Source organism: Myxocyprinus asiaticus, chromosome 17 (assembly GCF_019703515.2).
Source record: "Myxocyprinus asiaticus isolate MX2 ecotype Aquarium Trade chromosome 17, UBuf_Myxa_2, whole genome shotgun sequence".
Lineage (NCBI taxonomy): Eukaryota > Metazoa > Chordata > Actinopteri > Cypriniformes > Catostomidae > Myxocyprinus > Myxocyprinus asiaticus.
Window position 1 is genome coordinate 44,107,161 of NC_059360.1, and position 25,513 is coordinate 44,132,673.

The window sequence follows — 25,513 nt, forward strand, 5'->3', positions numbered from 1 at the left end:
GAGCCGTTTTATTTGGTATCTCTCCTCTCATCACCCACATCCATCTTGTTCAGACAACTTGCTCCAATCCATAAAACAGGCATTAATATGAAGCTATCATACGGCTAAGAATTTTCATTTTAACTGACAAGGTGCCCCATTCATCATTGCTGGCATCTCTGTGTGCACTCTGACTGCAGGAGAGAGGGAGACAATCTGAGTGGTTCAGACGCTACCCAGAGCTGGATAACAAAAATGCAGCTAAGCCTCTTCAGCCGAGGCCTACAGAGAAGAGATGTCTGTCTCAGGCCTGCTGTGGGCATTTACAATACCTGCAAAGAAAGTCCACTTTGTTATAAATCAATATCCCTATGGAAATAAATACATGGGATTTTTACTTCCAGGAACCAGACTTTTGCACTCTATTGGTCAAACAAACTGATAAAATGAAAGACTTCAGCTTTAAAGTCTTTAAAATAAATAAAGGCTTTGTCTCTCGTACGCATTACAGAATGTTACAGAATTTACAGTTCTTTTGCCACTACTGTACCTTAGAGGCAACAAGCCATTTTTCTTCAACGAAGCAGGGCGTAATTCCACCAGACAGCCTCTTTCCACTCACCAAATACGGATCTGAAAGGTCATTACTGTATTTGTCAGAGATCTCATTAACGGATCCACATCAGAGACAAGGACAATATATGCACTCACGAGGGTTAAACCGCGCACAGCAGAGACAAAGCAAGACGGAGGAATACAAAATGTTCTAAATGTCTACAAACGGTCTCAACAGAACATTTGCACGAACACAAGGCCATGAGGGAGAGAGAGAAGATCCATTTTAGTGAGCATCACAACTTAACAAAAATGTTCTGTGTTTCCATTCCTGACAATTTTACCAATTTCATAGTAAACAAGCATAGAGAAATACCCTCCGACAGCATCGCATTGATATGGTAAACAGTCTGGCTTTGAAGTGAAGCGCCAGATTATACATAGCTGAAGTGAGATTTTTAAGATTATTCCTGTTATATCTAATGATGCAGCTCAAAGATAAATAAATACACTGACATTTGCAGCATGAAAAATTATTTACAAGCCATCAGAGAGTGAAAGAGAGGAGGAGAGTTAAATGTTTTCCCCCCTCGCTTGGCAAAATGACTCGGGCATGGTCGGGCTATGATATTGCTAAAATATTTATGATGAATACCGGGCACGCATGCCAATGGAATCGCAGGACTTCCTGTGGAATGTGTCTGGGCACATACTGTGTGCCAGCCTTCACAATAACCCCCACCCCCCCCCAATCACGTCTCCTCCCGTGCACAGCAGATGCTGCGTTCATCTGGTGTGCTACACAGTAACTGTCCAAATATTGACGCACAGCTCCGCCCCCTGCTGATTTCTTTTAACCCTTCAGCATTTGCTTGTGATGCATCTCTGCTGCAAGTATGCAGGCTTTATTCTTTAAGTTTAGCTTGTATTGCTGTTGGAGTATTTCAGAGTACAATAGGGTCATCCTTGACAATTGCAGTTTTCAGCGACAAACTAATTCAAGGAAAGTTTTGTGAAACAAAAAAAATACATTAAAATTATTTTAAAAATCAGTTAACCTCAACATGAAACTGCGTTCACAATCCATTTTACTTCCGTGTTGTGACATATTCTAGAGGGTCTCATAGAAACACATTACTATACCTAAATTTTTGCAAAAGGATTTTTACGTGGCTCGTTGTACATCTTGCAGCAGTTTCCAGGTGAAATGAACACTACAGAACAACAATAACTTTTAAATACATTCACATAGATCACAAGTAAAACAGCAGATTATGAGTTTATAAACATACTTTCACCTTGTTCCTCACACAATATCTTATGACATCTAAAAACTTTTACTATAGCGCCTACAGTGTCATAGATGCGACACAAAATGTGGTTGTTTCAGCAATTGCATTTTTGATCTCCCATTTGATTTTTATAGCACCATCGGTTAGGTTTACGTTTAAGGTTTAGAGTAGGCAGGTAGGTTTCGTTGATTTAAAACTTGATATAGCATTAACCTTAACAACCTCATCTGTTTGGGAGAACCTTTAACTCACTTTTAGCGCCACTCAGTGGACATTTCATCTCGGAATTGTCGTTTAACTTGTCACGAGCACATAATATAATTTTGCAAAAATGTCACCACAGTCCCATTTTTTTCATGAGTTCAGGCTCAACATTTCTGAGTGAAACAAGACATTCATTATCGACATCATGTACATAAGCCTTAAATGCACAGTAGCAAAAACAGTATAATTTTAAGGGTAAAAAAAAAGGGTGGAAAATGATCATGATAAACTAAATTACGACTGTTTTTGCGCAATAAACCTAAACCAATAAATCTAACATTATCAGAAGATGTGTAAGAAAATGTACCAATACACAATTATTTAAAAAGTGTATACTTCTTATTATCTTTCCATCACTATATATACTAATTAATGAAACAACCTTATGGAGTGCAAAAACAAACCGTATTGAACCTTTATAAAGCCAGTAAAGAGCTTGACTTGACTTTGTCAAGTACAGTATGGCCCCTTTAAAAAAAGCTTGCAAACAAATGGAGACAGTCTGACAGCCTTCGCAGTAAAGAAACAAACATTTGTACACAACTAACATCCTAGAAACACAAGTTCCGCTCCTTTTAGAGTGTCAACTAATATGATTTCATTATGTTTTTGAGGCCCCACAGTGATTCCGAGGGGTCTGTGTCCTTTTAAGCTTGCCCTTGGGGGATTTCTCAAAGGGGTTCGAGTGGGCACTGAAAGGGTAAACCATGACTGCTGGGCAAGAGACACACATCTGACAGCAGAGAGAGAGTTCAGAGGGAAACACACAGCACACACACAGTGCCAGAGGCTCCCCCAGACCTAGCCTGAAGCTGATTTTCCATTGTCAAGACTTGGTCAGGCCACAGGGCAAGTAAGCCCAGCACTTTTAACATCCTAACTGACAATCTCTCACTCCTCTTTGCATTAAGCTCTTTGGGGCTCAGTGGATTTGGTTTCCCAGCTGAACTTTATCCAGTTAAAAATATAAAAATTAGGGCTGCACAATTCATCGGGAAAATAATTGAGATTACAATTACAGCTCCTGAAATTTACTTATTGTGAAAAGTGTCAATTAAAGCATTCCAATTAACTCCCATTGTGTAAACATTTTCTATTTCCAATATTGATTTATTTTTATTTAATTATTTTGCAGTGGTTAAGCTTTGGAAAATGTAGAGGCCTACCCTAAAAAATTCCTGTTTCATGATTAAAGTTCTAAAAATATATAACAGCCAACAGAAGCTTTTGGAAATTTGAAATCTATAATTAATTTGCCTTTTTTAAATCCAGTACTTGCTATAAGCCAATTTCTGGGGCCGTCTCCCTGTGGTGAAACAGAAATGAGGGTCTTTCTTACCTGCACATCGATGTTGGACTAAGATCACCACCTCAGAAACTCTCCAATTGTTGGTTCATTCCCACCCCTCCACAGGCCTGACTGTGAAACTCCAACCTTTCGATTGCTCATATTTTTAACCACGGACACTTTTTCTGTCTCCAAGGTACAGTATTTCTGTTTTTAAGTCTCTGAGGTAAAGGCAGAGAGGGGTATTGCTGAGAACAGAGAAAATTGAGCAGTAATGTCTACAGGTTTGCCAATGAGAGAGGGAACGAGTCCGATTTAATTTGTTAAAATCTAATTGGAACATCAGAAGATGGTGATAAGAAAGAGATTACTCTGAGCTATCAAGAGCTCTATAAAGCTGTGAAATGGTTTGCAGAAAACGACAGCACTTCAAAACATTGGCAAAAGAAAGATGACAGGGCTAGAATAGGCCAGATACATGAAACAGTAAATCAGCTCTATATTACATTTACATTTAAGGCAGATGCTCTTATCCAAAGTGACTTACAGTGCAAAAGGTTTATGATGGACTTACGTAGAGTGCTCTTTAAAGGGATAGTTCACCCAAAATGAAAATTCTCTCATAATTTACTCACCCTCATGTCATCCCAGATGTGTATGACTTTCTTCTATCAGCAAAACACAAACAAAGATTTTTAGAAGAATATCTCAGCTCTGTAGGTCGTTACAATGCATGTGAATGGTAATCCATAAGACTCCAGTGGTTAAATCAATATCTTTAGAAGCGATATGATAGGTGTGAATGAGAAACAGATACAAATTTAAGTCCTCTTTTACTATTTTACTTCAGATGTGAAAGTGAAACTAAACAGGCACCACATATGACTTTCTGATGTAAATGTGAAAGTGGAGATTTATAGTAAAAAGGACTTACATTTTGATCTGTTTCTCACCCACACCTATCATATACGCTTCTGATGAAATGGATTTAATGACTGGAGTCATATGGATTACTTCTACGTTTCCTTTATATGTTTTGTGGAGCTACAAAGGTCTGATCACCATTCACTTGCATTGTATAGACCTAGAGAGCTGAGATATACTTCTAAAAATCTTAGTTTGAGTTCTGCAGAAGAAAGAAAGTCGTACACATCTGGGATGGCATAAGGGAGAGTAAATGATGAGAGAATTTTCATTTTGGTTGAACTATCCCTTTAATGTTAGAAAGAAGTTTAAATGCATTGTTATGTTGAGGGTCACGTGTGTCCTGTGTCATACTCACATGAGTATGACTGTTTACAATATGATCATGTGAGACTAATACAAAATTATCGTTGTTGGACATTTACGGTGTACAAAATATTTCAAAATTGAATTTGGTGTTGTGGTCTATTATGGTTGAAGCTTTGGGAAGAGCTTCACTTGCACATAAGGGTCACAGAGGATATCTGATAAACTAAGATCAACAATTCCAAACTAAATTTATACGGCAGACAAATAAACCGACCGAGGCATTGGATTGTTTTCTTTTACCATGTGACAAAGTTTATTTTTCTGTATTATAACAGATAGAAGCGTTTAGTGCAGGATTCCATCCAGGAATATAGACTGACATAATTTCAGTCTTACATAAAATTCAGCATCTCAGCATTTTCGAATCTGGTTAATGCTTACATAGCAATAATGTCTTTTTTTTTTTCTTTTCCCGAAAGTCTTTAGAATGTATTTAAATGAGAGATTTAGTTAATGAGTTTGGGCAAAGTCTGGAACAGTCTTTTAAGAATGATCATTCTCATTAATTTTCAGAATTACCCACTGTGTTGTGATAGCCGTCATGGGCTATAGAGTTCAATTAACTAAATGCTGAAAACGTATATATAATATACATAAACGTTTGTCTGTGCATGTGCAAGACTCGCATGCGTGCATGACCCTACCTAAGCGCAAATAAGTATGCACGTGCTAACGATGTCCGGCTTCGCCAGTTGGAGATCACTAGAGATAATGTTAAAGAGGTGTGTGAAATACAAAAATGATGTCAAGACACTGTAATATGCTCTGGCCCCCTCCCTGCTCATCGTGGTGACAAGGTTTATAGTAGATTAGTGTCACTGAATGGCTGGATGTCTGAGTGGTGTCCAGAGAATAGCACAGGATGTATAGACATTTAGAAGAGTTTTTGGGGTAGACCTGACCTGCTAAAGAGAGACGGACTCCATCCCTCCAGGGAAGGTGCCGCTCTTCTCTCTAGTAATTTGGCTCATAGTCTTACTAATGATGGTATGCGACTAACTGGGGCCCAGGTCAGGAAGCAGACAAACTGGTAAATCCGAACTTCTGCTAGCTGCCTTGAGACGTCACACAGGTCACATAAACTACAACACATAGAGACTGTATCACCTAGATATCACATAGAGACTGTGTCTGTTCCCCGAACTACCAAACACAAAATTCTCACTAAATCATTTAGAAAAAATCTGATTAAGGTCAAACTTGAAAAAAAAAAAAAAAAATTATATATATATATATATATATGTGTATAAAGGTATAAACATCATATAAAGGTAGGGCTACTAAACATTAGGTCTCTTTCTACCAAAGCATTAATTATATATGAAAATATTACAGATTATAGTTTGAATGCGCTCTGTTTGACTGAAACCTGGCTTAAATCACATGAATATATTAGTTTAAATGAATCTACTCACCCAGGTTATTGTTATAAAGATGAGCCTCATCTGAAGGGTCGAGGAGGAGATGTTGCTACAATTTACGGTAAAGTTTTTGGTGTTACTCAGAGGACAGGATATAAGTTTAAGTCTTTTGAACTAATAATGCTTAATATAACACCATCAGATATAACCGTCTTTTGCCCTTGCTACAGTATATAAATCACCCGGGCCTTACTCTGGTTTCCTTGGTGAATTTGCACATTTTTATCAGATCTAGTAGTTAATGTAGATAGAGCTTTAATTGTTGGTGACTTCAACATTCACATAGATAATGAAAATTACACATTGGGATTAGCATTTAGCGATATTCTAAACTCTCTTGGAATCAGACAAAATGTGACAGGACTCACATCGCCTTAATCATACACTAGATTTAATTCTGTCATATGGAGTTGATGTTGATAATATAGAAATTCTACCACAGAGCGATGACCTCTCAGATCATTATCTCGTTTCTTGTTTGTTGCGATCAGCTAATGTCACTCAATCTACACCACGCTATCATTCAGGTAGAACTATTCTTTCGACCACTAAAGACAGCTTCACTAATAATCTTCCAGAATTGTCTCATATACTCAGTAAGCCAAAAAGTCTAGAAGAACTTGATGTAATAACAGGAAGTACAAATACAGTTTTCTCTAGCACTCTTGATAGTGTCGCTCCCTTCGATTAAAGAATATTAAAGAAAAAAGCCTCGCACCGTGGTACAACGATCACACTCATTCTCTCAAAAGAGCTGCTCAGAAAATGGAGTGCAAATGGAAGAATACAAAATTAGAGGTATTTCGCGGTGCATGGAAGGATAGTGTCTGTAGGCACTAAAAGCTGCCAGGTCATCATATTTTAGCAAACTCATAGAAAATAACCACAACAATCCTAGGCGTTTATTCAGTACTATGGCTAAATTGTTTAGGAATAAATCATCGACTGAACCAGATATCCCGTCGCAGCACAACAGAAATTACTTCATGAATTTCTTTACTGATAAAATTGAAATAATCAGAAATAAAATTCGAACTATGCCATCAACTGTCACAGCACCTCAGAAAACAGTGTCTCATAATTTTCCTCACAAGCAACTTCAATCTTTCGCTGTCATAGGTCATGAAGAGCTAACAAAACTTATCAAAACATCAAAAGCCACAACATGTTTGTTAGATCCAATACCAACCAAGCTCTTAAAAGAGGTATTCCCAGTGATCTCAGAACCTCTTGTTAATATTATTAACTCCTCGCTATCCTTAGGACATGTCCCAAGAAACTTTAAAATGGTAGTTAACAAACCGCTTATTAAGAAGCCACAACTTGATCCTGGAGAACTGGCTAATTACAGACCGATTTCAAATCTACCATTTATGTCGAAAATACTAGAAAAGGTAGTGTCCTCCCAACTATTTCTACAAAGAAATGGAATATATGAAGAAATTCAGTCAGGATTTAGGCCCCGTCACAGTACAGAGACTGCACTTATCAGAGTTGCAAATGACTTGCTCTTACAATCTGATCGCGGCTGCATTTCACTTCTAGTGCTTTTAGATCTTAGTGCTGCCTTCGACACGATAGATCATGACATTCTCTTGAATAGGCTGGAGAATTATGCTGGCATTAGTGGACTTGCATTAGCATGGTTTAGGTCCTATTTATCAGAGCCCTACCACTTTGTATGTGTAAATGAGGAATTGCCAAATCAAACAAAAGTTAAGTATGGAGTGCCACAGGGCTCAGTTTTACGACCTCTGCTTTCTCCTTATACATGCTTCCCCTGGGAGATATTATCAGGAATCATGGAATAAGTTTCCACTGTTATGCTGACGATACCCAACTTTATATTTCTTCTAAACCCTACAAAAATTCCCAATTCTCCAAATTAGCAGAATGTATCAATGAAATCAAAGATTGGATGGCCAGAAATTTCCTTCTACTCAATTCTGACAAAACAGAGGTACTAATGATTGGACCAAAAACCTCTAAAAATAAGCAGCTAAAATATAATTTGACTTTCGATGGATGTACTGTTACATCGTCTTCTACAGCAAAGAACTTTTTTTTTTTACATTTGATACCAATCTGTCCTTCGAAAATCAAATTTTCAATGTTTGTAGAACAGCATTCTTCCACCTGAGAAATATTGCTAAATAACGACACATGCTCTCTGTTGCTGATGCCGAAAAACTAATTCATGCATTCATGACCTCAAGACTAGATTATTGTAATGCATTACTGGGAGGATGTCCAGCAAGTTCCAAAAATAAACTTCAATTGGTTCAAAATGCAGCAGCCAGAGTGCCGCCTAGAACCATGGAATATGATAATATTAGCCCCATTCTAACGTTGTTACATTGGCTACCTGTTAAATTTCATATTAATTTTAACATTCTGTTAACTACATACAAAGCTTTGAATGGTATAGCTCCACAGTACTTAAGTGACCTTCTGACACACTGTATTCCATCACGTTCATTACGATATACAAAATTCGGTCTTGTTAATAATTCCAAGAATATCAAAATCCACAAAAGGAAGTAGATCCTTTTCATACTAGGCTCCTAAACTATGGAATAGTCCCCCTAACACTGTTACTCAGTTTAAGTCTAGACTAAAGACTCATCTATTTAGCCAGGCATACACCTAATTTATCCTTCAACTCACAATTAGGCTGTTTTAGTTAGGTCTGCCGGAACCAGAAACATCCATCATGATCTATAACTCTGCAATAAATTGAATGGCATCTACGCTAATATACATTTTTTTGTTTCCATGTCATATCTGGTAACCTTGGGATTCATATCCCAAGGTTACCAGAGCCAGCCAGATCCAGCTCCGTTCCTGCTTGGTGTCAGACTCCACTGCTACGTGTCGCTGAAAGATGATGACAAACTACAGCCAGTGCCAACCAGACATCACTTCAGTCTTTTGACTTCAGACGATGAACTGATGCCAACTCAACTGTAAGACATGGGATACTTCATATGCCACTGCCTGAACCTTGGATTTAGGATGGACCCCACCGAACCTCACCGAAATGACCTGCAGGTTGAACTGCGATGCACCTCATTAATCTCTGCCTGCATCACCTTTGTCTGTTGATGGACTACACTCTTGAAATGGAATAAATAGATTATCATTTAATTGCCAACAAAAGCCTTCATCGGCCAACTAACAAAGGACAATGCGTCAATGTGAAAAACTTCTGCAGTTAATCCAGGATGGACTTCAAAGACATTAGTCATTACACTTAAAGTTAAAAAAAATATATATTTGATTTTTTATTTAATTTTTAAAACAATGGACCTTAATGCTTACTTAATTTACAAATGTAAAACTATGACCTGCACTTCACATAAATAACTAATATTGGCATTATATTCATGTTGTTTAGCCAGAGGTGAACTGGCCCCCACAGTGTGCCTGGTTTCTCCCAAGGTTATATTTCTCCATTAACCAACATCTTTTTTGTGTTCCTTGCCACAGTCGCCTTCAGCTTGCTCACATGGGTTCTAAATACAATTATTATTTAATTATTTTATTTCTATACACAATTAACAATCATATTTAATCAAACTCCACAATGATCACTCTAAGTTAAATATTACAGTTAAATTGTTTTTTTAATTCATGATTTACCTTAAAGCTGCTTTGAAACGATGTGTGTTGTGAAAAGCGCTATACAAATAAAAATGACTTGACATGCTTGTTTCTGTGTGTGTGATTTGTTTAATTAAAAAATTCTGCATTATACCATTTTAAAATACTGAGCAGAGTTTTGACAATAAATATTATAACAATTCCAATCATCTGGTTTAGGCAAGCAACCAACTTGCAATTTCAAAAAGTATGTTTTTTGGAATAAATATAACATAACATTTAATATACATGTACACATTTTTCAGACATTTTTAACCATAGTGACCCATAGTGCAATTAAGGTATACATTAATCAGTATGTGTATTCCATGGGTATCAAACCATTGACCTTGACATCGCTTGCACTACGCTCTGCCAGTTGAGCTACTGGAACTCCTTCTGATATCCTTAAAAAATAAATTTCAGAGGGAATGTGGGCTAGGATTCTAAAAAGCATCAAGTCTACATCTAGAGATGCAAGGGTCTGTCTGATGCAATTTAAGATTTTGCATCGATTCTATTGGACCCCCTCTAGATTGTATAGGCTGTGTCTTAAAGACACACCCACCTGCTGGTGGTGCCACTCAGAAGACAGGGACACAACACATGTTTTTTGGGGATGTGTTAAGATCCAAGAATTTTGGTTGAGGTTTCAGAGCTTTATGTGTGAGGTATTGGACACTCAATTTTCATTTTGCCCCAGACTCTGTATCCTGGGTGATGGGACGGGTATTAACATTGGGGATATATATGAAAAAAGTTGGGTGCTAGCCGGAGTCATGATTGGCAGAAGAATCATCCTCAGGGGATGGAAATCGGCTGGGGCATCCTCGTTTAGGGAGTGGTGCGGGGAGATGGGCGGGGTGGCGGCATTTGAGGAGGTGATTTTTAGAAGGCTGGGGAAATGGGATTTGTTTGTCAGGAAGTGGGGGGGTTATTTGGCTTTTTTGAAGGATTCTTGGGGAGGGGCTGTGGAGAGGGATTTGTAGTTTAGCTGGGTATGTGTATTATTGATGTTGTTTGAAAGTATATCTTTTTTAATTTTTTATTTATATTCAAGTTGTTGGTGACCACAGTAGTGCGTGTTTGTGTCGGGTGGGGATGTCCAGGGGGAGGGGTTTAATGTGAATAATTGATTCCATATTTTATGTTGTGTTTGTATGTTTTAAGATTGGAATCAATAAAAAACAAATGTATAACAAAAAATTAATTTCAAGGGCAAAGAATACAGGACCTTTCAAAGACACAGACATCAAAGACAACAATTTTTGTTTGGCTTCTCATTCTTTGACTTTTGCAACAAAGTAATTACTATATGAGTTAACATTCTATTGTTTTCTATCATTTCATCCAAAGAAGTGCCCACATCAGAGGCATAAGTGTTTCATTACGCCTTTATCTGTCCAGAGTTCTTGTGAAGCAAGAACAATTAACCCTGCCTTCAGTGTGATTGATATAGGCTTTGCTTTCAATTTGTTCCACTACACAGATCATGAAATTCACAATGTGCCCATCCTTATTGACCTAGACTTTCAAACACAGGGGGCTACAATGAGATGAAAAGAATTAGAGAGAAGAAAGCCGCACAGCCATGAAATAACGTCTGGGAGGGAGAAAAAATACATTTTGATCTCGCAAAATCTCAACTACTTCAAGTACGCTTTCTGAAAAGTTGCTTTCTGTTCCATCGAAGAGTATCCTATACATTTCTGGCCTTCGAGTACCATCTGAGATGTTGGAATACACGGTAATGCCGTAAACATGGCTCTGTTCTCAGGCAAAATTGAATTTCTATAGCTCCTGCCAAAAGCATTCTTTTAAATGTGAACCCTGAGCTTAGTTTGTAAATCATTAAGAGGCAATGAAAATGCTTTTTTGTTGTATAGTTGCTTTAATAAAACAGAGGGAAATATCTGGGATTTTCAAGTGATTAATGTTGACTGTATTGACTATTAATTGTAACCTAATGGCATGTGTTATTAGAAGAGCAGACAGACAGACAGACAGAAAGACAGACAGATAGACAGATTATATCAAAAATTTGCATGAAATTATATTTTTAATAAACACTTTGAAGTGTCATGACCTTGAGCACAATCTTAGCAATGACTAAATAACTTGTGAAAGGATCAATCCTGTTTCTATTCTGAAGGTATAGCTACTTCCCAAATTATATTTATATTTATTAATTTAGCTTGAGATGGCACAAAGCAGTTTTATGAACACTTAAAATGCATATTCTTTGTCTAAAAGAATGTTTAAAATCTACAAATTATAAATCTATTTACAACAGACAGACAGACAGACAGACAGACAGATAGATAGACAGAAATGGATAATTAGAAATGTTATTATAATAAATATATATTATTGTTATAAAGTGGCAAGAAAAAGTATGTCAACCCTTTGGAATTAGCTGGTTTTCTGCATTAATTGGTCATAAAATGTGATCTCATCTTCAAAGTCACAAGTATAGACAAAACAAAATGTGCTTAAGGTAAATAAACAAAAACAATTATAATCTTTCATGTCTTTACTTAACCCATCCTATTCCTCACAGTGCTGTGGAAAAAAGTAAGTGAACCCCTAGGCTAATGACATCAACAAAAGCTTATTAGAGTTGGGAGTTGGCAAACCTGCCAATTAAAGAAGGTTGAGATTGAAGGTGTGGGTTAGAGCTACTTTGACTTACAAAAAGCACTCAAACATTCTGAGTTTGCTATTCACAATAAGCATCTGTTGACGTGGACTATGCCTCGCAAAAAAGAGATCTCAGAAGACCTACGATCAAGAATTGGTGCTTTTCGTAAAGCTGGAAAGGGTTACAAAGTTATCTCAAAGAGCTTAGATATTCATCTGTCCACAGTTAAAGAATTTGTCTATAAATGGAGATGATTTAGTGCTGTGGCTACTCTCGCTTTAAAAAAAAGAAAATCCACCTTTTGGAGTGGCCCAGTCAGAACACCAGACATCCTAAGAATATGTCTGTGCTAAATCAGTTCTGTAGGGAAGAATGGTCAGAAATTCCTTCTGAACATTGTGCAGGTCTAATCCGCAGCTACCGGAAAGGCTTGGTTGAGGTTATTGCTGCCAAAGGAGGATCGACCAGTTATTAAATCCAAGGGTTCACTGACTTTTTCCACAGCACTGTGAATGTTTAATGGGATGTATTTAATAAAGATATGAAAGATTATAATGGTTTGTGTGTTGTTAGCTTAAGCACATTGTGTTTGTCTATACTTTTGACTTTGATGAAGATGATATCACGTTTTATAAGCAATTTATGCAGAAAACCAGCTAATTCCAAAGGGTTCATATACTTTTTCTTGCCACTGTATTTACATTTATTAATTTAACTTAGTAGGGTAAAATGTAGTATGTTAACACCTAAAAGACAGCCAGACAGACAGACAGATAGATAGATAGATTTTTCATGTATCATTTATATTTCAAGTAATTTCATTACTTTTACAAGTTATTTTCTTCAAAGCCGTGAAAGTACTGAACAGCTGATGGCTATTATGCTGTATCAATAAGCAATTTGACCTTTTCCACAGTCTGCCGGTGGAAAAGGGCTCCATTTGTCAGAATTGTGAGCTAATTTTAGCCTTTTCATGACCAGAGCAATGCTATTACTCAATTACATGTCACACGCAGCATTTCTGTTACAGCCGGATATATTACCAATTCAAAAGTTTGGCTTTGCTATGTCAAAGCACAAGAAGTGGCAGGAGACATGGAATTGCTTGACACAGCGTCCCGCGGAGCTGCTTTAGATGAATGTAGCTGGCGATAAGCCTGGGAAAACGGTTGGACAAAAGCAGTCTGTAAATCCCCACGAAGGGGGCTTCTTTAGGTGACGACATGCGTAAGGAATGCTATAGAGAAAATACCTCCGCGTGTTGTAGCTCCTTTGTGAGCGAGGTGATGGGGGCTTTACCTCCATTTACAGCCAAAATTGCCGCTATGACATTCAGTTATTAAAGTGGCAGGTGGGCTAGCGAGCATATGTGGCAATAAATGTATTTATCATGGGTGTGCAGAGGGTATCACGATGAGGTGTGAGGCCGGTCCAGGCGGAGTTAATCAGGCTGTGTCTTCCAGCAACTCTTCTGACTAACCGGAATAATCAATTGTAATTTCATAGGCAAAACAGGGGCCATGCAGGTGTCAATGATTAAATTGCTGCTTGATAAGGAGGAAAAAATTACTGAGGCTGTAATGTTCGTACTACCATTACAACATCAAACATCATTTGAAACATGAATTACAATATTCTGATATTATAAATTCCCACTAACATGAAATTGATAACATTAGCAGAAAATAAATGTTGTTTCAGGGGTGGAGAAAGTCAAGTTATTAAAAACAACTTTACCAGTTGTCTCCGCGTCTGAGACCGTCAATCCACGCATCTTATCACGTGGCTTGTTGAGCACGTTACCGCAGAGACATAGCACGTGTGGAGACTTCACACTATTCTCCGTGGCATCCACGCACAACTCACCATGCACCCCACCGAGAGCGAACCACATTATAGTGACCACGAGGAGGTTACCCAATGTGACTTTACCCTCCCTAGCAACAGGGCCAATTTGGTTGCTTAGGAGACCTGGCTGGAGTCACTCAGCACACCCTGGATTCGAACTCGCAACTCCAGGGGTGGTAGTCAGCGTCAATACTCGCTGAGCTACCAAGGCCCCCAAAGTACTTTTGAAAAATAAATATTTGGAAATAAGAAATACAACTCTTATTGGATTTGCTGCTCACGGCACCCTGTTACCAAATGATGAGATAATTTCATATTTTAACAGAACAGATTCTTGGAAATGGTGTGTTTAGACAGATTTTTTTAATGAAGACATTTTAGTCATTCACTTGTTTTTATAAAATACCAATCATTTAAAAAAATAAAACTCAAATGTGTATCTTTAACTACACATTGTCATATCAATAACTATTCATTAATTCCTTTTGAATTCTTGGTTCATTTCAAGTCGGACATGACAAAATTAATGACTTGGGTTCAATAAGATTTTGATTCACTGAAAAGAACATTTTTTCGGTAAGAAGAATGTTTTGCGCTACAGATTCAAAAGAACTGGCTCATGAGAGTCAATAATTTGGTAATCAGACAACACAGGTCACACTGTACTATATGTTCCTATAGCGGTATTTCAGAGCCAATGAGCGGTAGCATGAAACACTTTCAGCATATTTTAACTCGGTCTGCATCGGAGGAAGAATGTATGTTCGAGAATCGTTAACCAAACTGAAAGTCGTGAAATGTATTCTGTTCCGGTGGGTAGCCAAACCCAAATGTGGCTAGACAAACACAAATCCAAGTACGTCATACATTTGTATCAATTTTATTTGCCAATACATTTAGGATAATTACACATCTATACAGGAAATGCTGTACAGTTTGATTGGCTCTCAGAAGTGTGTGTGTGGGAGGGGGGTGCTGCACAGCCAAACCAAAGAAGCAGATGGGAGTCAGCAGGCAGCACATCTGTCTGTACAGCCACATACTAAATTAAGGTTTTAAAACCACTGTGGACATTCAACGCATAGATAGAGACCTTGGATCTCAACCCATAACAAAACCTGCAATATTAAAAAGCAACACTAGCTGCCTAAAGCACAATCGGCTATAATCTTTTCTCTTTGGCACTGAACGAAAAGTATACTGCCTGGTGTCCTTTTTGGATATACCCTGTCTACACCGGACGTGAGCAGCAGGTCGCGGCACATAAAAAGCAAATAGCTCCCATTATAATCAGTGAAGCTGTCTACACTGAAAGCGTCCAGTTGCAGCACGTTGCATAGTGACAACAATAAACGGATGTCCCATTCCATTTTGCGCTGCACATGCTGTCGCTACTCCTGCCAACAAGACAAATAAATGGTTTAGAACGTTCACCGGTGTAGACAAGGTGTAAGGATCTTACCGAAATCGGTGGCAGTGTGATATAACGATATTCAGATTTGAGATGTAGCATCCAGCAACTATATGGAACTCAAGGATTCACTATGCAGGGTCATCCATAGAAAAATAAAATTTAGAAAAGGCCAACAAAATCGATTATCCTTTCAACTAGGTTAGCCTTAGACCAATTTATTGGCCAATATTTGGCCATTTTAAGATTAGCATACCCATAACTGCCTGTTTGGATGATTAACAAAAGGTGGTCAATCCACAGTGTCAGTTCTAAAATCTACTGACATATTCGGTTTCCAAATGTCTCTTGAATTGCAATGGTATCATGCTCTCAGAAAGAAGCATTTTCTCCTCCCTTATACAAGTTAAGATTATTTATTTTTCTATCCTAACTTTGCACAATTAGCCTATCCTCACTCACTGAGCACTTTATTAGGAACACCTGTACGCCAACTTATTCATGCGATTATCTAATCAGTCAATCGTATGGCAGCAGTGCAATGTATAAAATCATGCAGATACAGGCCAGGAGCTTCAGTTTATGTTCACATCAACCACCAGAATGGGGAAAAATGTGATCTCAGTGATTTTGACCGTGGCATTATCGTTGGTCCCAGATGGGCTGGTTTGAGTATTTCTGTAACTGCTGATCTCCTGAGATTTTTACACACAACAGTCTCTAGAGTTTACTCGGAATGGTGCCAAAAACAAAAAAAAAACATCCAGTGAGTGGCAGTTCTGTGGATGGAAACGCCCTGTTGATGAGAGAGGTCAACGGAGAATGGCCAGACTGGTTCGAGCTGATAGAAAGGCTACGGTAACTCAGATAACACCTCTGTACAATTGTAGTGAACAGAATAGCATCTCAGAATGCACAGCATGTCGAACCTCGAGGCTACAAAAGCAGAAGACCATGTCGGGCAATTTATTAGGACCATAGTGTTCCTAATAAAGTGCTCAGTGAGAGTAATTAGTTGCATTTTATTGTTTGCATTTAGCATTGTTTTTCCCTGCTGTCCATGACCCTATTAGTACAAACATGCAACCCCTTTTTTGGGTCACAATATCACTGACCAGCTGAGAACCACTGTTAGAGAACTAGGTAATCAGTATATTTTGATACCAAACCGTTGTAAACTTTCTAAAAGTTGGAAAAAAGGATTATCATAATTAAAACGAATAATAATAATAAATTCCCAAAAATGAAAGCCTTTGGAATAGTTCACATCATTTACTCAAACCTGTATGGCTTTATTTAGACTGTGGACCACGAAAGGAGATTTAGGGTAGAATGACAGCCTCAGTCACCATTCACTTTCATTGTAATGAAAAAAGATGCAATGAAAGTGAATGGCGACGAAAACTAACATACTGCATAACATCTTTTGTGTGAAGAAAGAAAAAAAATCATACGGTATTGGAAGAACATGAGGGTGAGTAGCTATACAATGACAAGATTTTCATTTTTGGGTCAACTATCCCTTTAGAAACCCACATACATATGGCAAAAATAAAAAAACAGGAATTTTATAGAGAATTTAGTAAGGCTCCTTCTGGTCAGTCAGTGATTCATTGCATCAACATGACAGATCCACCTGCAACAGATTCACTGGTACTTTAATAAAAGGAATGTCCACATGTGACACACAAACAGAAGACTAATCAAACACTTTTCCTCAAACACACAGATGTATACATCACAATGGCTTTGATAAAGGCTTTCACACCGTGAGCTGTTCAGTAATGCAGCAGGAGTGCGGGCTACACGATTACCTTTGCGGGATGCATCTTCTGTATGTCTGTCTCTCTCTCTGACCTTCACAATAACAGAGACGAGTGGTGGCTGGCGAGCGCCGCAATAATCACTGCACAACACGCCAAGCAGCATCCACAGATGGGGGCTGCAAATCTCTCTTAATTGTGATAAATACACATCAGAATTGCTTATTTGCCTCCATTCTGCGCCGTGGTTGACGCTGGCGAATCAACGGGTGGAATTTCTGCATCCTTTGTGTGATGGTATAGCACAGCTTGGGCTGTCTGCCTCTCCAGAATTCAGAGAATATAACCGCTTTGTTTTTGACTCTTAACACAAGCACACCCTCCGCATGTCACTTTTGGGATTTTCTACCTCTCAGCTTTTGAGAGTTCAGCAAGACATAATCTTGCACAATGTCAATCATAATGAAATGTGATTTTAATAACAGCCAGAACAATTTTGCAATAAGAACAACAATGGGTAGTTGATAAGCAGTAGGACTACTTTTGGGAAGTTGTGCTGCATGTAATATTTTATACTCCATCTAAAACTAGAACTGGGTATCGATACAGATTTCCCAATTTGATCTGATTACAATTCACAAGCTCTCGATTCAATTCAATTCAATTCCGATACGATTTGATTCAAATCTGATTCATTTAGGAAGGCCTATATTTCAGTTTGAATGTCCACTATGAAACTACATTACAAAATTATTTTACAAATTACCAACAGCCCAAACTATGTAGTTCAATTGCTATTTATTTATCAGATATAATAACCAACACAACCAAAACTGAAGTAAACTTGAAAGTAAAAGATCGCTCTTGGGATTTTAAGAATCAATATTAAGATTGTTCAATTGAAGATCGTGATTAAAGTAATATTCCGGAATCAATACGTTAAGCTCGAAAGCACTAATAAGTGGCATAATGTTGATTGCCACCCAAAACATTTTTTTGACTTGTCTCTCATTTTCTTTAAGAAAAAAGTGAGTCACTTACAATGGAAACCCTTTTAGGACGGGTTAAATTCAAAAAATTGTAAAGCTTTTAATTTTATAAAAGCACTTACATTTATTCTTCTGTTAAAACTTTAGGGTTTACAGCATTGCATCATCAAGGCAAAGAAGTAAAACTGGATATTGCTTTACACACAATAGGCTGGTAAGCGATTTTATCCAACTAAAATTATTAAACCTTTACCCTAACCCTTTAATCTAAAAGTCGATATTTTTAACCAGCCCTCTCTGAAACTAACAAAGCTACTAAAACTACTATGCAAGCAGCTTGTATGACCTTGTATTCAACAAAAGACTACATGGAATATTTGTAATCAAAAAGGTGATTAAAAATGGCGTTAAACTTAAAAGAAATGGCAACAAGTTAAAAGACAGAAGATATACAATTTCCTTTATACATTCATATAAAAATTAAACCTAAAAAAAAGGACTCGTTATGCGCCATCTACCCAAATAAAGAGTCTCTTAATGGACCTGTTGATATCACAGTGCTACATTTATGACAAACATGCAAAGAACACAGAAACAGGATGATTACAGAGATGATCCTTTATGAGTAATGCCAAATAAACCAAGTATTTCACAAAATTTCACAACCACTACAGCACCGTAGGAAAGGAAACGGAACACTTTTTCACTTTTGTTTGGGCTCAGTGAGGGAGGGAGGCATTGCTTTTCGCTAAACAAAGCCAACTTTGTGTTAAGTGTTGTGTATAAATTCAAGCCAACCAATCACTCTCGAATTCTCGTCCGACTCCTTATGAGTTGCTTAGCCCAAGAGCACAATTCTCACCTCTCTACACTAACTACAGCAGGCAACGACGCCTGGTAAACAGCACTGCATTAAAAAATAAACTCCCAAACCTTTCCCCGAGAATTTCAGGCCCAGTGTTATTCGGCTCAACTCTAAAATGCAGCCAAATAACAAATCACAGAGATCAGAATGCTGCTCAAAAACAGGTGATAAAAGAGAGGCACTCATTGCACCGGCTATGAAGTTTCCCCTCCTCAAAATTAATTCCTATCTCCGTGATATGCTCAGAATGGCACACAAATTAGCATAAACATCTCCTGCTGTTATGACTGGCATGGGGTTGAATGTAATTCAAACATTGTGGTCTATTTTGACGTAGGAGCATTAGTGTAATCTGTGCGTTTTCGAGTGTGAATTATAAAATGATCACACTCAATGAGAGATTTTAGTCAAGCTTGCACATGACAACCATTCACAGTCCGGTCAGGGACACAGTTTCACAGTACAGTATATGAAGCAGGCCGTGTTTACATTGTAAAATGTCACAGGCTCTACGGCTGCTATTTTGTATACACACCGCAGGTGAATTATTGCATACGATTTAACATTCAACAAGCTGTAAGCCTTGCACAGATCACTGCCTAATTTAATACTCCTAAAAGCTTTCAGAAATAGAAAATATGAACCATAGGTATTATATGAGTTTGACAAGTAATCTCTGATATGCAGAAACGGTGATATCCTAAAACAGGATTTGAAAGCCTGTCAATGTCTAAGTGTAGAAGAAGACGGATGCATTTGTAATCAAAATGCTTTCAATTACTAAGGGCAATGCACAAAATAGCAACAAAAATCATGCATATGACTAATGTATACAAGAAGAGTCCTATTTTACAATTTACAACCATGAAAGAAATTTCTTAACTGTAGATGAATTTACTATACCACTAGACAAGTGTAGAAAGACTGATGCACTTGAAATTAAAAGGATTTCCACTACTCAAACAAAATAGCAATACATTAACAGCCTGACTAATGTAAATAACACAATCTTGTATTACAATTTTAGATCTAGAAAGCAACTAACCAAGATTGATTTAGTGGTCCACTTGTCGTCTAATAAGTGTAAAAGACTGCATGCAACAAATGCAATGCACCAAAACAAAAGGATTTCAACTCCTCAAAAAAGAAAACAGCAAAAACACAACAGCCTACTGTATTTAATATATAGTGGTCTTACAATTTCAAATCTAGAAAGCAAGAAGTCACGAAACTAATTTCATAACTGATGATTATGAAAGTGCATATATTTTGCTCATTATTATATAGTGTTTATAATCCAAGCCAATGCATTACTGAAGTATTCCTGACATGTACATTAAATATTCCTCAAACAGCTGCCTGATGCATATTTCACACCAGCAGCAGCATTTCTCAGCAGCAGACAGCGTGTTTAACCTCAACCTGGCCTAAAGCCGCGAAATCGAACGCTCAGAGGAAACAAACGGATACAATGTTGCAACAATGTTGCGTTCGAATGTTCACACATTTCCCGCGAAACGCATCAACGGTGGGACACATCGCTCAACACATTCAATCCACGGTCATGTCCTCTGTCCAGCCACACACACACACAGCATAAACACACATACACACGCCTTCTCTCAGCTTTTATACCTGTTACCCAACCCCTCAAACCCACTCGTGCGGAAAGGGCAAAGTTTGCACATCTCAGTCCAACAAAAATGCACGCCGAGCTTCGCGAGCGTCAGCGCGCGCTGTTTCCACAGAGACAAAAACAAACCAAGCGCTATTACCGTTCTCTTCTGGAAGGGTCTTGCTGTATGCTAGGCTTGGTGGGCGCCATCTTCCTGCAATTATTTGATTTCTTACTTTCCCCCCCCACTTCGGATTTCACGCGACGTGCAGCTGACAGCGGAACCGCGAGCATTTAAACAACGCCATCGGTGTTTCCGAAGCGCTCGTGCCCGTGTCTCCTTGCGTTCATACGCGTGCAGGCGGGCGCGGAGATCAGCCGAGACTGAGCTCCAAAGGCATGCCAAGAAAAGTGAGTGGAAATCCGGCGGCTGTCCTCGCGCACACGGGGGTTTTCTCGGGGTAGATGAGGGTAGATATCAGTGCACCAGCGGGGCATTTACATCAGGATGTGACCCCTCGAACACCGCGCGCTATAAAAGCTCTCGTTTCTCGGTGTGTTTGTCCGCATTTTCCATCTTTTTCTGCCCCTCTCTCCCACTCATCTTCCTCTCCTGCCGGCGCAACAACGCCACTCAGTTGTAGTTGGAAATAGTTTGAGTTTATTGGGAATGTACAGGTTGTTTCTAATGCACAAATGGAAATATTTGCACTTGCATCAATTACAGAGCAACAACTAGTTGCGCTCGTGTATATCTGTTTTAATGACACGTTTTGATCAATTCAGATCAGATTTTCTATAAATATTTTGAATCATATGGTTGACAGGTGTCAAAATCAACGCATACGCCCAATTTAAGGAGCAACTCAGGTTTAATCGCAATTTGGCATAGACTTTTAATATTATTTATCTGTTTATGTTGTAGACTGGAGTAATGGATTAACTTGATTTTGCTTAATGTCAAAGCACCCGGGGTGAAAGAAATTAGTCTATATCCAATAATGCATTTTTGAACAGTTGTCATGCAAAATGAGAAATATTGTACTGCGTAAACATGGGCGCAACACCAAAGTATGCGAGATTATATTGTTTTTCCCCCCACCAATGCACAATAAATATATTAATTACTGTATTTAACATCCGATTTCTAATTCAAGATGTACTAAATAAATCTGACTTGACATAAATAAAGGCCTGTTTCTAACTGTGCATTACAGAGCTTGTGACCTGTCAAGGTCATGTGCTGTCAAACACGCCATTTAATGTTCTGCTCATTCTTTTGTGCTGTAAATAGACTGTTTAATTGAACGTGACAGAATATGTTAGCATGTGTGCATTTGATCAGTTTTATTCTGCTGGTATACAAACAAACTAAACATTCACGTTCATTCACACCAGTCTTTTTTTTTTTTTTTAATTTTATACAATTTATGTGAAAATATATGTACATATAGGATATAATAACTAAATCAGTACAGAATTTAAAACAATATATCGTGTGTTCATCAACTGTACAAACTTTTTTTTTTTTTTTCTTGTTTGTAAATCATAAACACACTGTGTGTGGTTTAGATGGCGTTTTCTTTGGTGATTACAGTTTTGAAACTACAACTTAATCATTGTAAATGTCTAGAAGTGATCTTTTCTGATCTATTTATAATGCTACTTTAGTATTTCTAAGCAAAGCAAATGGATATATTGTGCATTGAGTTTACATGCAGTTATCATGCCAAATCATTGTAATTTAATCATTTGAGATCGTTCTGAATGTCAATGGGAGTTGTGTGTGTGTGTGTATCTGTGTGTGTGTGTGTGTGTGTGTGTGTGTGTGTGGGCAGGTTTTAGTGGTTTACGGGGACTTTTTTTAGGTTACAAACTGGTAATTACAAGGGTATTATGCTATAAATGTGGTTTATGAGAACATTTCTAGTGTCCCCATAATTCAAATCGTTTAAAAAAACACAGCCTACTAAACGATGTTTTATTGAAAATGTAAAAATGCAAAAAGGTTTCTGTGAGGGTTAGGTTTAGGGTTAGGGTTAGGGTTAGGGTTAGGTTTAGGGGATAGAATCATTATGTCTATGGAGAGTCCTCATAATGATAACTGCACCAACATGTATGTGTGTGTGTGTGTGTGTGTGTGTGTGTGGGGGTGTGTGTGTGTGTGTGTTTGGGCAGGTTTGTGTGTGTGTGTGTGTGTGTATGGGCAAGTTTGGGTGGTTGACGAGGAAATTTGTTTAGGTTACAACTGGTAATTACAAGGGTATTATACTATAAATGTGGTTTATGAGGACATTTCTAGTGTCCCCATAATTCAAATCGCTTAAAAAACATACTAAACAATGTTTTTTTGAAAATGTAAAAATGCAGAACGTTTTTTGTGAGGGTTAGGTTTAGGGTTAGGGTTAGGGTTAGGTTTAGGGGATAGAATCTATAGTTCGTACAGTATAAAAATCATTATTTCTATGGAGAGTCCTCATAATGATAGCTGCACCAACATGAGTGTGTGTGTGTGTGTGTGTGTGTGTGTATGTATTGGAATACTCTGAGTGCACCAAAATGACTATTTATTACCCTTATCTTGATTATTTAATATTATGGTCGAAAAGATATCTCTTTATTTGATCCATTTGAATTCAGTACATTATACGCTTTATGCATGTTGATTATCAAGCATATTATAAATTCTGTCTACACCTGTGCGCGTGTTTGAGTGTGTGTTCTGGAATTTGACAGAAAGTAAAACTTTAGAGTACAATAAACGACCCGCTTTATGTAATTTGTCTTTTTTGTTTCATAAAGTAACTACAAAACATGGGTTTTAGTGCAGTAATGATGTTTCAGGAGTCTTAATTTGTACCAGAAACCTCCAGTAAAGTCCAATATTCCGGTCTGTGTGAACGCACGCAACAAATGTGAAATGAATGTTATGAATGTCACCTAAACATGAAAAAACAACAACATGTTTTTATCCGACATACCTTTGCTGGTAAGAGGTCAACCCTTGGACGTTTTGCGGATTCCCGTTCGTAGCTCCCGGGACTCGAGACACAGTCGGCATCCCTCCACCGGCTCCCCCACCTGCAGCCGCCGCCGCCGCCGTCACCTGAACACTGAAATCCGGGAAGATTCTGATCATCCCCGAGCGCGCACCGCGATGCTACACCAACCGAGTGTGTGTGGATATCTGCGAGCACAGGCTTCCCTCCTTTGCGAGAAATCACAGCAGCGCAATCCCATTAGTGATGGAAACACGCTCATCAGCCATTCTACGTCTCGATTTTCGGCTTACAGAAGAAAGAAGTGCTGCTTTTAGAGGGTTTGTGATGAGAGATGCCCGTCGACAGCAGCCTCTTTGTGCGCTCCTGTGCACTTTTACGCGTAAAAGTTTCAAGTGCACCAACGACTGTGGCTGTATATAGAAGAACTCCCTCAAAACCTTATTATTTCACCATATCCTCCAATATATGAATGTTCTGGCTGTTTTTTGACCCAAAATTAGAGTAACATTCATAACAGAATTTTAATCAGGGTCCGTTTTGATACTTATAACCTCTCTAGCAGCCGATAACGTGATGGAAATGTCGAAAACTTACAAACAAAGAGCTAAACTAACTCTTAAAATACTAACTTTTAAAGAATGCAGTTAATTTTAAACTTTAAAAGGCACTAAATGTCACTTGTCACGTTTCTATATAGGCTACAGCCATTAACTTTACATAGCCATCACAGAACTGAAAATGAATGCAGCGCTTTCGCTCTAGTGTAAAGAAATGTATAGACTTATATATTAGTAGCCTATATGAGCAAATCGTTTTGTTATCTGTCCAATGTGTCCGGAAAAATGGCAGCTATTGATTCGGATTCGGAGACAGCAATCGATTCCGCGTGGGGTTTCAGGAAACAGATCTAAGTGTGTGTCTCGGCGCGAGGAAAGTCCAGTGCATGACGTGATCTGCTCGCCTCCTACTGTTGTGATGATGATGTGCTACTGCTTTCAGTTCTAAGAGAGAGAGAAGGAACTCTAAGCTTCTTCTGCTGTTGATGTTGGTGCTGATGCTGCGCTGGCCAGTGATGTCTGCACGTGCACAGCTGTAATGTTCACCGGTGAGTCAGTTGATGGGATGTTTGCTGTGTGCACGCTCCTGGTGTGTAGTGTTGTGTTGCCCTGCTGCGTGTGGCAATGCCATCCCTGTAACGCGTGCGAGAAGATGAACTCAGCCGCTCGAGCAGCTGATTAACGGTGCGCGCCGCCGCCACGCAGCCAATAGGACGCTCGCACGGGAGCGCGCGGAGGATAGCGGCACTGCAGTTAACCCTTTTGGAACCGAATGATGGACTGTTCTAAGATTCATGAAAGTGGACAGAGAAAAAGATTAAAAGCATTTTTATTTATCAGTGAGATTCAAGAGGCTTTATTGGCATGATTATAAAAAGTTTTGCATTGTCTTTGTAATCTACCTTTCAAAAGTTTGGAAACACTATTTAAAAAAAATGTAAATAAAGAATTGTGAAAGAAAATGCTATTTTTTATTTTTATTTTTTATTTTATTGAAGATGCTTTAAATTGATCAAGAATTACAGACATTTATAATGGTAAAAATGACCATTGAAATATTGAAAGAAATGCTGTGCTCTCCGCTTGCA

At 38.2% G+C, this 25,513-nt stretch overlaps 1 protein-coding gene across 3 annotated transcripts in view; it reads right to left on the minus strand.

Moving 5' to 3' along the window:
- The window catches only part of LOC127455490 (neuronal PAS domain-containing protein 3-like), a 425,888-nt gene extending 401,724 nt beyond the window's left edge, over window positions 1-24,164 (minus strand). For 2 of the 3 annotated variants that reach the window (XM_051723438.1, XM_051723437.1), the window contains exon 1: window positions 23,848-24,164. In XM_051723438.1, the coding sequence (XP_051579398.1) occupies window positions 23,848-24,005 (158 nt within the window). In that variant the 5' untranslated portion in view covers window positions 24,006-24,164. Of the gene's footprint in view, window positions 1-21,026; window positions 21,445-23,847 lie in introns of those variants that run through there. The other variant, XM_051723439.1, reaches the window with a different exon arrangement.
- Window positions 24,165-25,513: the final 1,349 nt, after the last annotated feature.